The 11,840-nt window shown below is 44.4% G+C and overlaps 1 protein-coding gene across 1 annotated transcript in view; it reads left to right on the top strand.

The window, feature by feature from the left end:
* Window positions 1–939: 939 nt before the first annotated feature.
* znf143b (zinc finger protein 143b) overlaps window positions 940–11,840 on the top strand; it is a 60,879-nt gene continuing 49,978 nt past the window's right edge. The window contains exon 1 of the mRNA XM_078414813.1: window positions 940–1,016. Within this exon, the coding sequence (XP_078270939.1) occupies window positions 980–1,016 (37 nt within the window). The 5' untranslated portion in view covers window positions 940–979. The remainder of the gene's footprint in view (window positions 1,017–11,840) is intronic.

Here is an 11,840-nt window from a genome sequence, read left to right as displayed (position 1 = left end):
GATGAACTGGGCAATGTTCACACCTTTTTGCAGTCTTCTTCATTCCTGGGCATTCAAGTTGCCCAACCAGGCCATGATCCAACCAGTCAACATGCTCTCTACTGTACACCTGTAGAAGTCCAAGAGAATCCTCTCTGACATACCAAATCTCCACGCGTGATGGACTTTCTTGAAAATTGCATCAGTGTGCTGGGTCCAGGAAAGATCTTCAGAATTATGCACACACAGGAATTTGAAGCTTTCTACTCTGCACCATCGATATAGACAGGTTTATGGGTCCTGTGTAGGAAGAAGGGTCTCAACCCAAAACATCACCCATTCCTTCTCTCCAGAGATGCTGCCTGTCCTGCTGAACTACTCCAGCATTTTGTGGCTATCTTCAGTTTATGGGTCCTCATCCTTCTTCTTCCAAAGTCCACAATTCTTGGTCTTACTGACACACCCATTCCAATTTTTTTTTTTTTAATTAAAAATCTTTCTATCCAGAGATGCTGCCCGTGGAGTGCTGAGTTACTCCAGCACTTTGTGTCTACCTTCGGTGTAAACCAGCACCTGCAGTTCCTTCCTATACCCTGGTGGAGGGATGCAGTCAATGGGGGTGGCCGAGCAGGAGGCAGGCGCGGTGGAGCAATGCGCGATTCAGGGTGCGGGGCGGGCGAGGTGGAGCAATGCACGATTCAGGGTGCGGGGCGGGCGAGGTGGAGCAATGCGCGATTCAGGGTGCGGGGCGGGCGAGGTGGCGCAATGCACGATTCAGGGTGCGGGGCGGGCGAGGTGGAGCAATGCACGATTCAGGGTGCGGGGCGGGCGAGGTGGAGCAATGCGCAATTCAGGGGCGGGGCGGGAGAGCAATGCGCGATTCAGGGTGCGGGGCGGGCGAGGCGGAGCAATGCGCGATTCAGGGGCGGGGCGGGAGAGCAATGCGCGATTCAGGGTGCGGGGTGGGTAAGGAGCGCCACAGTGTTTCCGCTCCTGATGCATGGTGGTCGAAGGGAGGAATTGTTGGAAAAAAAGAGGTTAGTAATTTTTTTTTACCCAGTGTGCCCTATTTCTTTTACCCAGCTCGGCCAAGGTTTTAGTTGTGTGTTGGGGAGAGGTGTCCGGGAGCGGAGCCTCGGCGCCTTGGTGCTGGGAGTCGGTGTGGAAGTCAGTTTGGTTCAGCCGGACCATGAAGTCTCTCGCCTCTGCCTTGGTCCTCGGTACATTTTCAAACTTGCCCTACGTAACCAGTAACCGCAGGGGCGGCTTCCCCGCACCGCTAGGCCCCGGCGCCAGGCCGCCAGTCCGCCCGCTCCAGCACCAGCACCAACAGCACCCCGGCTGCCGCTGCTCTTTGTCCGGGGGATTTTACTGCCCGGATTGCCCGTCGCCGCCAGTAAACAGCTCAACTGTGAAATGTTACTGGTTTTGTGATCGTTAACGTGTAAATTACTCGGCCCGCGCCTTTTAGCGTTAGATTGTTCATGAATAAAAGCAGCCAGTGTCCAAGATCTGTCAACATCTGAAATGAACTGCACTGATGAATATTCTAATCTTTTTAAAATTCCAGCTTTAACTTGGTATTTCTATTTTTTGTTCCGTGCCTCTGTCTGGTATTTCCATAAATTGTATTGAAGTTTACCAAAAACTTTCATTAATATATTCCAGTATAAAATTATTATTAATCGTGCCAATTTTAAAACTCTAGGCGAGAGATTGATGATACTTCCATTACCGTGGTTGTGTTGGTATCACTCGTCCACATATTCAAATTACATTCTACTGAGCTACTTGTTAGTTAATAATTGCTTAATGTTACCTTCGCAATTGATATTTTGTCACAATTTTTTGTGTAGCAGTCGTCTCCTGGCCTACTGTTATAAGTAAATCAAATTCCAGAACAGAGGTGCAAAACACGATTACCGTGATAGTCTCTTTTGAGATGAGTAATTGTAGGAAGATAAGCTGGTGATTTTTCAAGATGTGCTTATGCTTACGATTACCTATTACCTGTGCTGTGAAGCAAAACAAGTTGGATTGAAAAGAATTGAAAATTCAGTCCTCTTTTTCCACTACTCGTGCTTTAAGTGCTCATTGTTGGACGTTAATAAATAAAAAGGGTAAAAAGTTGTTTTTTCTATTAATGACTTGAAAATGGGGCCCATGGCATGACTTTTTTGTGTTCCTTACATTTATATATTTTTTCTGTAATGTAAAAAGATGTGACTTTAGATTAATATCCAACTTTCTAATAGATTTCATAAAATCTGCAAAGTATTTTTTAAATCTGATTTGGGGTTTAATTTTTCATTAGTACAACAGTATTTAATGCAGTATATTTTGTTTTTACATGGAATAGGTTTCCTTTGGATAACTGTCATTGCTCACTCATGAAGCAAATAGTGGCAAATTAATAATACCATAACTTGATATGTTATCAAGGTTAACCTGGTATCTGGGTTAACTTTTGCAGTATAAAAACGAAATGCTGGAAGTACACGACAGGTTAGGTGCCATCTATGGAAAGAGAAACTAAGTAAAAGATTCTGGTTTAAAACTCTTCAATTCTAATGCAGGGGTCTCTGATCTGAAATATTATCTTTCCCTTTCCACGGATGCTGTGTGATTTGCTAAAGTTTCCAGCATTTTCTGTTTTTATATCAGTGTTACAGAATCTGCAGATTTTTGATTTTTAAATTTTTGCAGCACATTGTGATAGGTATGATTGGCTGTATTTTTTAATTGTAGGTATCCCCATGTGGAAGAATTTAAATTGTGATGAATTTTCAACGCTAAAATATACTGTGTTATAAAAGTGGATAGCCTAGATAGTGGGTGTGAGATTGGAGAGGTGGAGTGGAGGTCAAGGTAGTTGATGTTGAGGCAATATTTGGAAATGAAAAGGCGGAGAGAGGAAAAAAGGCCAGCAGTAGACCTGTTGCCTCACAGCACCAGTGACCTGGGTTTAATCCTGATCTCGGATGTGGTCTGTGAAATTTGAACGTTCTTCCTGTGACTACATGGTTTTCTTCTGCCCCAATTTTTTCCCCACGATCCAAAGCTGTGGAATTGTAGGTTAATTGGCTGCTGCAAATTGCCCCTGCATAGGGTGTGGATGGAAAAGTGGAATCAGCTAGAACTAGTGTGAACTAATGATCAGCGTGGATTCAATGGGCCAGAGTGCCTGTTTCCATCCTGCATAAACAGCACAACATCATGATGGGATTGGAACTCCGTGAGGTGTTGGTGTATGGTACAAAGTTAAGGCCTCTACTGAGGGCAGACTATTCATGTCGGGGGGAGGAGGAGATTTAGAGGGGAAGTCAGCATGGTATTGGAGTCTGAAGAAGGGTCTCAACACAAAGGTCCCACATAGGAGATTGGTGTACAAACTTAAAGCACACGGTATTGAGGGTTCAGTTTTGAGGTGGATAGAAAATTGGTTGGCGGACAGGAAGCAAAGAGTAGGAATAAACGGGTCCTTTTCGGAATGGCAGGCAGTGACTAGTGGGGTACTGCAAGGCTCAGTGCTGGGACCCCAGTTATTTACAGTGTATATTAATGATTTGGACGAGGGAATTGAATGCAACATCTCTAAGTTTGCGGAAGACACGAAGCTGGGTGGCAGTGTTAGCTGCGAGGAGGATGGTAGGAGGCTGCAGAGTGACTTGGATAGATTAGGCGAGTGGGCAAATGCATGGCAGATGCAATATAATGTGGATAAATGTGAGGTTATCCACTTTGGCGGCAAGAACAGGAAAGCAGAGTATTACCTGAATGGTGACCGATTGGGAGAAGGGGAGATGCAACGTGACCTGGGTGTCATGGTGCACCAGTCATTGAAAGCAAGCATGCAGGTGCAGCAGGCAGTGAAGAAAGCGAATGGTATGTTGGCATTCATAGCAAGAGGATTTGAGTTTAGGAGCAGGGAGGTTCTGCTGCAGTTGTACAGGGCCTTGGTGAGACCGCACCTGGAGTATTGTGTGCAGTTTTGGTCTCCTAACCTGAGGAAAGACGTTCTTGCCTTAGAGGGAGTACAGAGAAGGTTCACCAGATTAATCCCTGGGATGGCGGGACTTGCATATGAGGAAAGACTGGATAGACTGGGTTTGTACTCGCTGGAATTTAGAAGACTGAGGGGGGATCTTATAGAAACATATAAAATTCTTAAGTGGTTGGAGAGGCTAGATGCGGGAAGATTGTTCCCGATGTTGGGGGAGTCCAGAACCAGGGGTCATAGCTTAAGGATAAGGGGGAAGTCTTTTAGGACCGAGATGAGAAAACATTTCTTCACACAGAGAGTGGTGAGTCTGTGGAATTCTCTGCCACAGAAGGTAGTTGAGGCCAGTTCATTGGTTATATTTAAGAGGGAGTTAGATGTGGCCCTTTTTGCTAAAGGGATCAGGGGGTATGGAGAGAAGGCAGGTACAGGCTACTGAGCTGGATGATCAGCCATGATCATATTGAATGGCGGTGCAGGCTCGAAGGGCCGAATGGCCTACTCCTGCACCTATTTTCTATGTTTCTATGTCACTTTGAAGAAAGATCTCAATATGAAATGTCGCCTGTCCATTCCCTCCATTCATGCTGCCTGACCTGCTCAGTTCCTCTAGCAGTTTGTTTTCACAGATTTATAAGATATCTAATATGCCGTTCAAATCAATTGTTGCCTCATGTTTTCAAATATCTTGAATTTTTTCATCACCACGTCCCACTCTAGCATGATTGCCATTCCATCTTAACAATATACAGTTAAGAATGCAGGAGTCCAAAATATTTAAACATTTTTGCTGTTGGATACAGTGCTGTGCACAAATAAGCAGTGTTTAAACTTGAAGGCCGGCTACAAACCAGATGAATTTTCTATAACACAAGTTCACGTTACAGGAGTAGAATTAGGCCATTTGGCCCATCGAGTCTACTCTGCAATACATAACTAAGAATATCTGGCACCAGCTCAGACACTTTTCAATTTTTACAAAAGTGCATATTCATTTGGTGAATGATTAATTAAATTGTTCAATCCAGTTATACCCATCCAAAGTGAGTCTGAAGCATCCCACATAAGTCACATTTGGGAGGAAAAAATAACTACTGAACATGAACCTTCCTGGTCTATACTGAGAGCCACTCAATTTGACTTTCAATATTTTTTGGGGAAATTCTACAATTTTTGGCTTGGATGTACGTCATATAATTAAACGTGAATTTCTCTGAATTTTTTTTTCTGTTAAAATAGATGAAGTGGCCATTCATTTTCTCATTAAGGATGTTTAATTTACTTTAGATTAGAGATATGGGGTTGGAAAAAAAAGGCCTTTCGGCCACCGAGTCCATGCCCATCGCCAATCATGTGATGTTATATTACGGTCTAATTTAATTTGACATCAATGTGGTTAAGCAAAGTTGTTAACTTTGTATAATGGAAGTTGTATGCCAATATTAACGTAATAATTATCAACACCAACATGCGTACATTTGGGAACATTTGACAACTTTGCATGTGCTATTGGGCTCTCACACGCTACTCAATTATGTCATTCAAAGTCTTGATGCTACTTTGGGCCTTGTCTTGAGTTCAGGATCACCTTGGTAAATAAGATTGTCCATGCCACTTTGAGGCACACCTATTTGGAGATTGAGGGCAGGAAAAACTTGGACCCTGTTGTGCCAAATCTCACTGGGACAATTAATATTATTTTGGCAGCTCAAATTCCCTGCCTAACAGCAAAGTGAAGTCATAATTAGAAGAACTAAAGAAGATTATTCATCCTTTCATCGTTTGGGAAGCTGGTGAAGGGCAATTGTTTATGTTGTCTATTTTATTGCTTACTAACCGAAAGGTCCCATGAGGGAAAAAATAATTTTGCTTCATCAAGCACAAGCACTATGAAGTGCTAAGAGTAAATCCAACTCTGGTGTAAATGGAACATGTTAAAAATTCTCAGGAAACCAGCCAGCGTTTGTGCAGAGGAAAACACCATTTTGTTTCAAACCATATCTCTTTTCCCTTATCTCTAACCAGTCTTGAACCGAAACGTTACCCATTCCTTCTCTCCAGAGGTGCTGTCTGTCCTGCTGAGTTACTCCAGCTTTTTGTGTGTCTGGTTTAAACCAGCAGCTGCAGTTCCTTCCTAAACATTTCACGTTAATGACTTTCAAGCAGAATTCTCAATAACATTATTTGAAAGCAGATATGATTTCAATGAAAGTTAAAGTAAAACAACAGATACTGGAAACCTGAAATAAAGATTAAATATGCTTCAGTGGGTCAGGTAGTATCTCTGGAAGGAGAAATTGAGCTAATGATTTAACTACTCTGGACCTATTTCATTATTAGCCCTAATGCTGCCTGTTTTAAAGTCTTAGTCAAAGATATAGGTGTAGATGAGGGCTAGTGATTGTAGAGTATCAACTTAGGGTGGTGAACTCTCCCTGGTCTTCAAGAATGCTACTAGTTTTGAGTGATATCACAAAGTCAGCTTCCATGTGAATGTCACCCACAAAGCACATATTAAAGGGAAAGATACTGAAAATCCTAAATGAACTGAAACACAGGGATATGTTGATCTGACACAATTACTTTGATGATTGCTATCCCATAATTGTGTTAAGCATGGAAAGAGCAGCAATATCCAGGTAATTAAGATAGCAAAGAATGTAAAAATGACCGCATTCCCATGACTGCTGTCATCCCTTCAGACGATCTGGTCCTAAGGGAGACAATATGTATCTCCATTAATATTTTATAGGTATTTACTTGGGTTGAGGCTGACTTTCTTCCACTCTCCTGTATGTCCTATGATGGATTAGTAGACTATTACGTGGAGTAGGTAGTGCTTGACACAAGTGGATTTGGACAAAGACCAGGACGGCACAGGAACAGGCCTTTCGGCCCACATTAGAAACAGAAAAATAGGTGCAGGAGTAGGCCATTCGGCCCTTCGAGCCAATATTCAATATGATCATGGCTGATCATCTAAAATCAGTACCCCGTTCCTGCTTTTTCCCCCCATATCCTTTCATTCCTTCAGCCCTAAGAGCTAAATCTAACTCTTCACAACATCTGGTGAATTGGCCTCCACTGTCTTCTGTGGCAGAGAATTCCACAGATTCATAACTCTGGGTGAAAAAGTATTTCCTCATCTCAGTCCTAAATGGCCTACCCCTTATTCTTAAACTGTGACCCTTGGTTCTGGACTCCCCCAACTTCGGGAACATTTTTCCTGCATTTCACTTGTCCAATCCTTTAAGAATTTTATATGTTTCTATAAGATCCCCTCTCATCCTTCCAAATTCCAGTGAATACAAGCCCAGACGACACATTCTATCACCATATGTCAGTCCCGCCATACCGGGAATTAACCTGGTGAACCTACGCTACACTCCCTCAATAGCAATAATATCCTTCCGCAGATCAGGAGACCAAAATTGCACACAATCCAGGTGCAGTCTCACCTGGGCCCTGTACGACTGCAGTAGGACTTCCTAACTCCTAAACTCAAATACTCTCGCAAAGAAGGCTTTCTTCACTGCCTGCTGTACTTGCATGCTTACTTTCAGTGACTGATGTACAAGCACACCCAGGTCTCGTTGCACCTCCTCTTTTCCTAATCTGACACCATTCAGATAATAATCTGCCTTTCTGTTCTTGCCACCAAAATGGATAGCCTCACATTTATCCACATTATACTGCATCTGCCCACTCACCCAACCTATCCAAGTCACCCTGCAGCCTCATTGCATCCTCCTCGCAGCTCACACTGCCACCTAGCTTTGTGTCATCTGCAAACTCGGAGAGGTTACATTTAATTCCCTCGTCGAAATCATTAATGTATAATGTAAATAACTGGGGTCCCAGCACCGAGCCTTGAGGCGCCCCACTAGTCACTGCCTGCCATTCTGAAAAGGACTTGTTAATTCCTACTCTTTGCTTCCTGTCTGCCAACCAGTTCTCTATCCTTGTCAATATCCTACCCCCAATCCCATGTGCTCTAATTTTGCATGTTAATCTCTTCACTGAGCTCTTATCTGCCTGCACATAATCCATATCCTACCATTCCCTGCACATCCTTGTGCTGTGCAAAGGTCTCTTAAATGCCATTATCGTATCTGCCTCAACCACTGCCCCTGGTGGCATGTTCCATGCACCCACCACCACCTGTGTAACAAAAAAAACTTGCTCTTTCATCTCTTTTAAATTTTGCCCCTCACACCTTAAAGCTATGCCCTATAGTAGTTGATATTTCCATGCTAGAAAAAGGGTTCTGACTCTACCTTATGCATGCCAAAAAAGAAGGGAAAGTTGACCTGATATGGGTTGTCAGCAAAATGTTCGAAAATATCATTAAGAAGCAGGTACTAGGCTGATAGAAAATCATACTGTGCTCGTTCAATGACACAATGGTTTATGAAGGAAATTTTATTTGAAATAACAATTTTTGTAACTTAGGGTGGGTTTATTCATCCAGTTAATGTGCCACATCTGGATTTTTAAAAATTGCTTGAAAAGACATTAGTGAAAGTTTGTTACATAAACCAAAAGGTAAATAGGTTACGGTAACATACTAACATAGGCAGAGGATTAATTAAAGGATAGAGAGTTGGATATAAATGAATAAATGTTCCTTTTCTAGGTTTAGTTTAGAGACACAATGTGGAAACAGGCCCTTTGGCCCATTGAGTGGGCACAGTAGAGTGAGCTCTACTGCAGCGCCACTGTGCTGCCCTGCACAGTGGGCAAGCTGTTACAAGTTGGGTGCTATAGGATTAATACAGGTCTCTCAGTTATTACAACTTGTAGTAAAGAGTAATATTCAGCGTGAACATTGGTTTGACCTCGACCTTGGCACCAGGAAAACAGCACACCATCCTGGAGTCCATTTGGACTCCATCCTGGAGGCAGAAAGGAAAGCTCTTCAGCGAGTAGTCCATAGAGCTCAGAGGACCATCGGAACACAGCTACCAGCCTTGGAGGGCATCTACAACACACGATGCCTCAGAAAAGCCACCAACATCCACAAAGACTCTTCACACCCCTGCAACAGCCTGTTCGAACTCCTTCCATCGGGCAGACGATACAAGGCCTTCTAAGCCCGCACCTCCAGACTCAGGAACAGCTTCATCCCCAGGGCCATACCTGCTATGAACCGGTCCTGCTGAGCCGGATGCTCACATCACACAGTGATCCGGCACAGATCTACTTGCACTTTATTCTGTCTCAAAACTATTACAATTTGTTTTGTTGGGTTGTTGCTGTTTAAATTAATTAAATTATTGCATCGTATGGGAGGCGCATTCCCAATCTCGTTATACCCCTGTACAATGACAATAAAGATGTATTGTATTTGCGACCACTGAATCCTGTCAACTCCCCTAGCTATCGCATGTCCTATCACTAAAACCCTGTCAGATTTCATCCTTCACTGCTGCACCTCAGATCTAGATATGACACCACAGGAAGGCTGCGACTTCCTGCTGAATGGTGATTCCACCCCACTCTCCTAGCCCCCCGCCCCCCCCCCCCCCCCACTACACCTAAAGAACATGAATAAATTATGTTTTGGGTTGGGATCCTTCAGACTGATGGATGCCTGAGGTGAGTGCTGTGTTTGAGGATAAAAGCTCAGGTTGAGCTCAACAGGCTTTGCCGAGGAGGTTAGGCATAGGGTGACGGTTACATAAGGTAAGGCATTGTTAACTTTCCTTGGTCAATTGGTGCAATGGGGATGACAGTTAGGGCAGTGGAATGCTCCTCCTGAAGAAGGTAGGAGATCAACAAAACTGTGATGCTGATGACTACACATTTGGGAAGTGCATACAGCTGTCGCTTTCAACTGATTGCATGAAGGAACTGGATCTTAACTCATTCAGGATCATTTGTGTTGCTGAGAGCATAGTAGATAGGAATTTTAGCGAGGTGGTCACACCTAATGTGCAGGAATAAAGTACCTAGGGGAACACTAGTAATGGTAATGGGCGTAGGCGGAAAGTGTACGAATCCTCTGTGGTCATTTCCCTCAAAAATACGTTTAACATTCTCTGTGAAATGAGGTGCACATCAGCCATCGCATACTGCACATAATCCTCCGATATTTTCGCCACCTCCAACGGGATCCCACCATTAGCCACATCTTCCCATCTCTACCGCTTTCCGCAAAGAACATTCCCTCTGCAACTCCCAGGTTAACTCATCCCTTCTCACCCAAACCACCTCCTCCCCAGATACTTTCCCCAGCAACCCCAGGAGAAGCAACACCTGTCCCTATACCTCCTTCCTTGTTCCATCCAAGGACCCCAACAGACCTTTCACTTGCACCTCCTCCAACATCATCTACTGTACCCACTGTTCCAGGTGTGGATTCCTATATATCGGCCAACCAAGCGCAGACTTGGCAATCATTTCGCTGAACACCTCCGCTCAGTCCGCCTAGGCCTACGTGATCTCCCTGTTGCTAAACGCTTTAACTCCTCTATTATTCTAGGTATTAGATCCTGTACACTTATCCTATCTATTTACCTCATGATCTCATGCACTAAAAGATCACCCCTTATCCTTCTGCACTTCCAGGAATAAAATCCTAGCCTGCCCAACCTCCCCCGAAAGGTTGTCTCATCCTGGCAACATTCTTGTAAATCGTCTCGGTGCTCTTTCGAGATTAAGGTGTTCGTTATCCGAAGTATTAAGGGATATGAGATAATCGTTAATTGCCGAACATATTGCTAAAATATGTACACCAAAAGGTGTATAAAGACGTATAATACCTTCCCATGTATTCCTGGATTCACTTTTTCCTATGAGTTTTCTTTCCAAAATTGATTTCAATATTATTGATTGTAAATATTGAACAGTACAGCACAGGAACATACCTGGACCAAATAAAATGCCAGATAGACACAAAATACTGGAGTAATGTGGCAGGACAGGCAGCATCTCTGGAGAGAAGGAATGGGTGACATTTCGGGTCAAGACCCTTCTTCAGACTGATGTCAGGGGAGTGGGTGGTACATAAATAAGGAAGTGTATAGATGAGGAAGTGTAAGGTGTGAAAACAGGACAAAGGGAATGGAGATCAAGGAATTATGTAGAACAGATCATTGTTAGTGGGCAGTGGGCCGGTGCTATAGACCAGCATGGGGAGGTAGAAGCTCCCGCCCCCACAAGTCTCGGGCAGATAAGGCTCATCAGCCTGGGAAGGCAGTCCATCTAGGAGAAGGAAAACTCTGATCTAAAACCTCCACTGCCTTGTGGCCATATCCAGTCACGGAAAAGGCTCCAGGGGTAAACCTCAAGGAAAATCCGGAGTCGGGGTCCCTAAGGCAGTTCGTCGTTGTCTACAACCTCGTTGTGGCAGCTCCTGCGACGGCGCTGGTGCCAAACTGTAACGGTTCTGCTGTTCCTTTGGATCGATCAGCAACGTGGAGAGGGGGGACGTGCTGCATGGGCAACAGCCTGTCCTTCATATGACATCGCCCAGGCTTGCATCCGACCACACATCACTGCAAACCTACAACCCGGAGAGGACACTCCAGCTTCGCCTGCGGTATCGGCACAACACGGGGAGCAACAGTTACCGGTTATGTCATCGCTAGATTGGCGTAAAGCGAGGCGCCAGGGGTTGCTCCCGACGGTAGGAGGGATTTTCGGATCTCACTGGACAGCTACCGCCCGCCTCAAGCTGGGCAGCCCCCAGCGAATAAGGTGCTGTCCCGCCACGGTCTGCTATCCTCACTGGGTGCACAGAGATTAGGAACCATCCGAACAGCAGATCGCAACCATCGCACCTGCCAATAAAAGAACACATCAAAAGAGACCAGCTCTAAAACTGGGAACTTGGAATGTCCGGACAATGATAGCCCAC

The sequence above is a fragment of the Rhinoraja longicauda genome, chromosome 18, assembly GCF_053455715.1.
Source record: "Rhinoraja longicauda isolate Sanriku21f chromosome 18, sRhiLon1.1, whole genome shotgun sequence".
NCBI lineage: Eukaryota > Metazoa > Chordata > Chondrichthyes > Rajiformes > Arhynchobatidae > Rhinoraja > Rhinoraja longicauda.
Note: the sequence above shows the minus strand (reverse complement) of the source record. Positions and strands in the feature narration are given on the sequence as shown.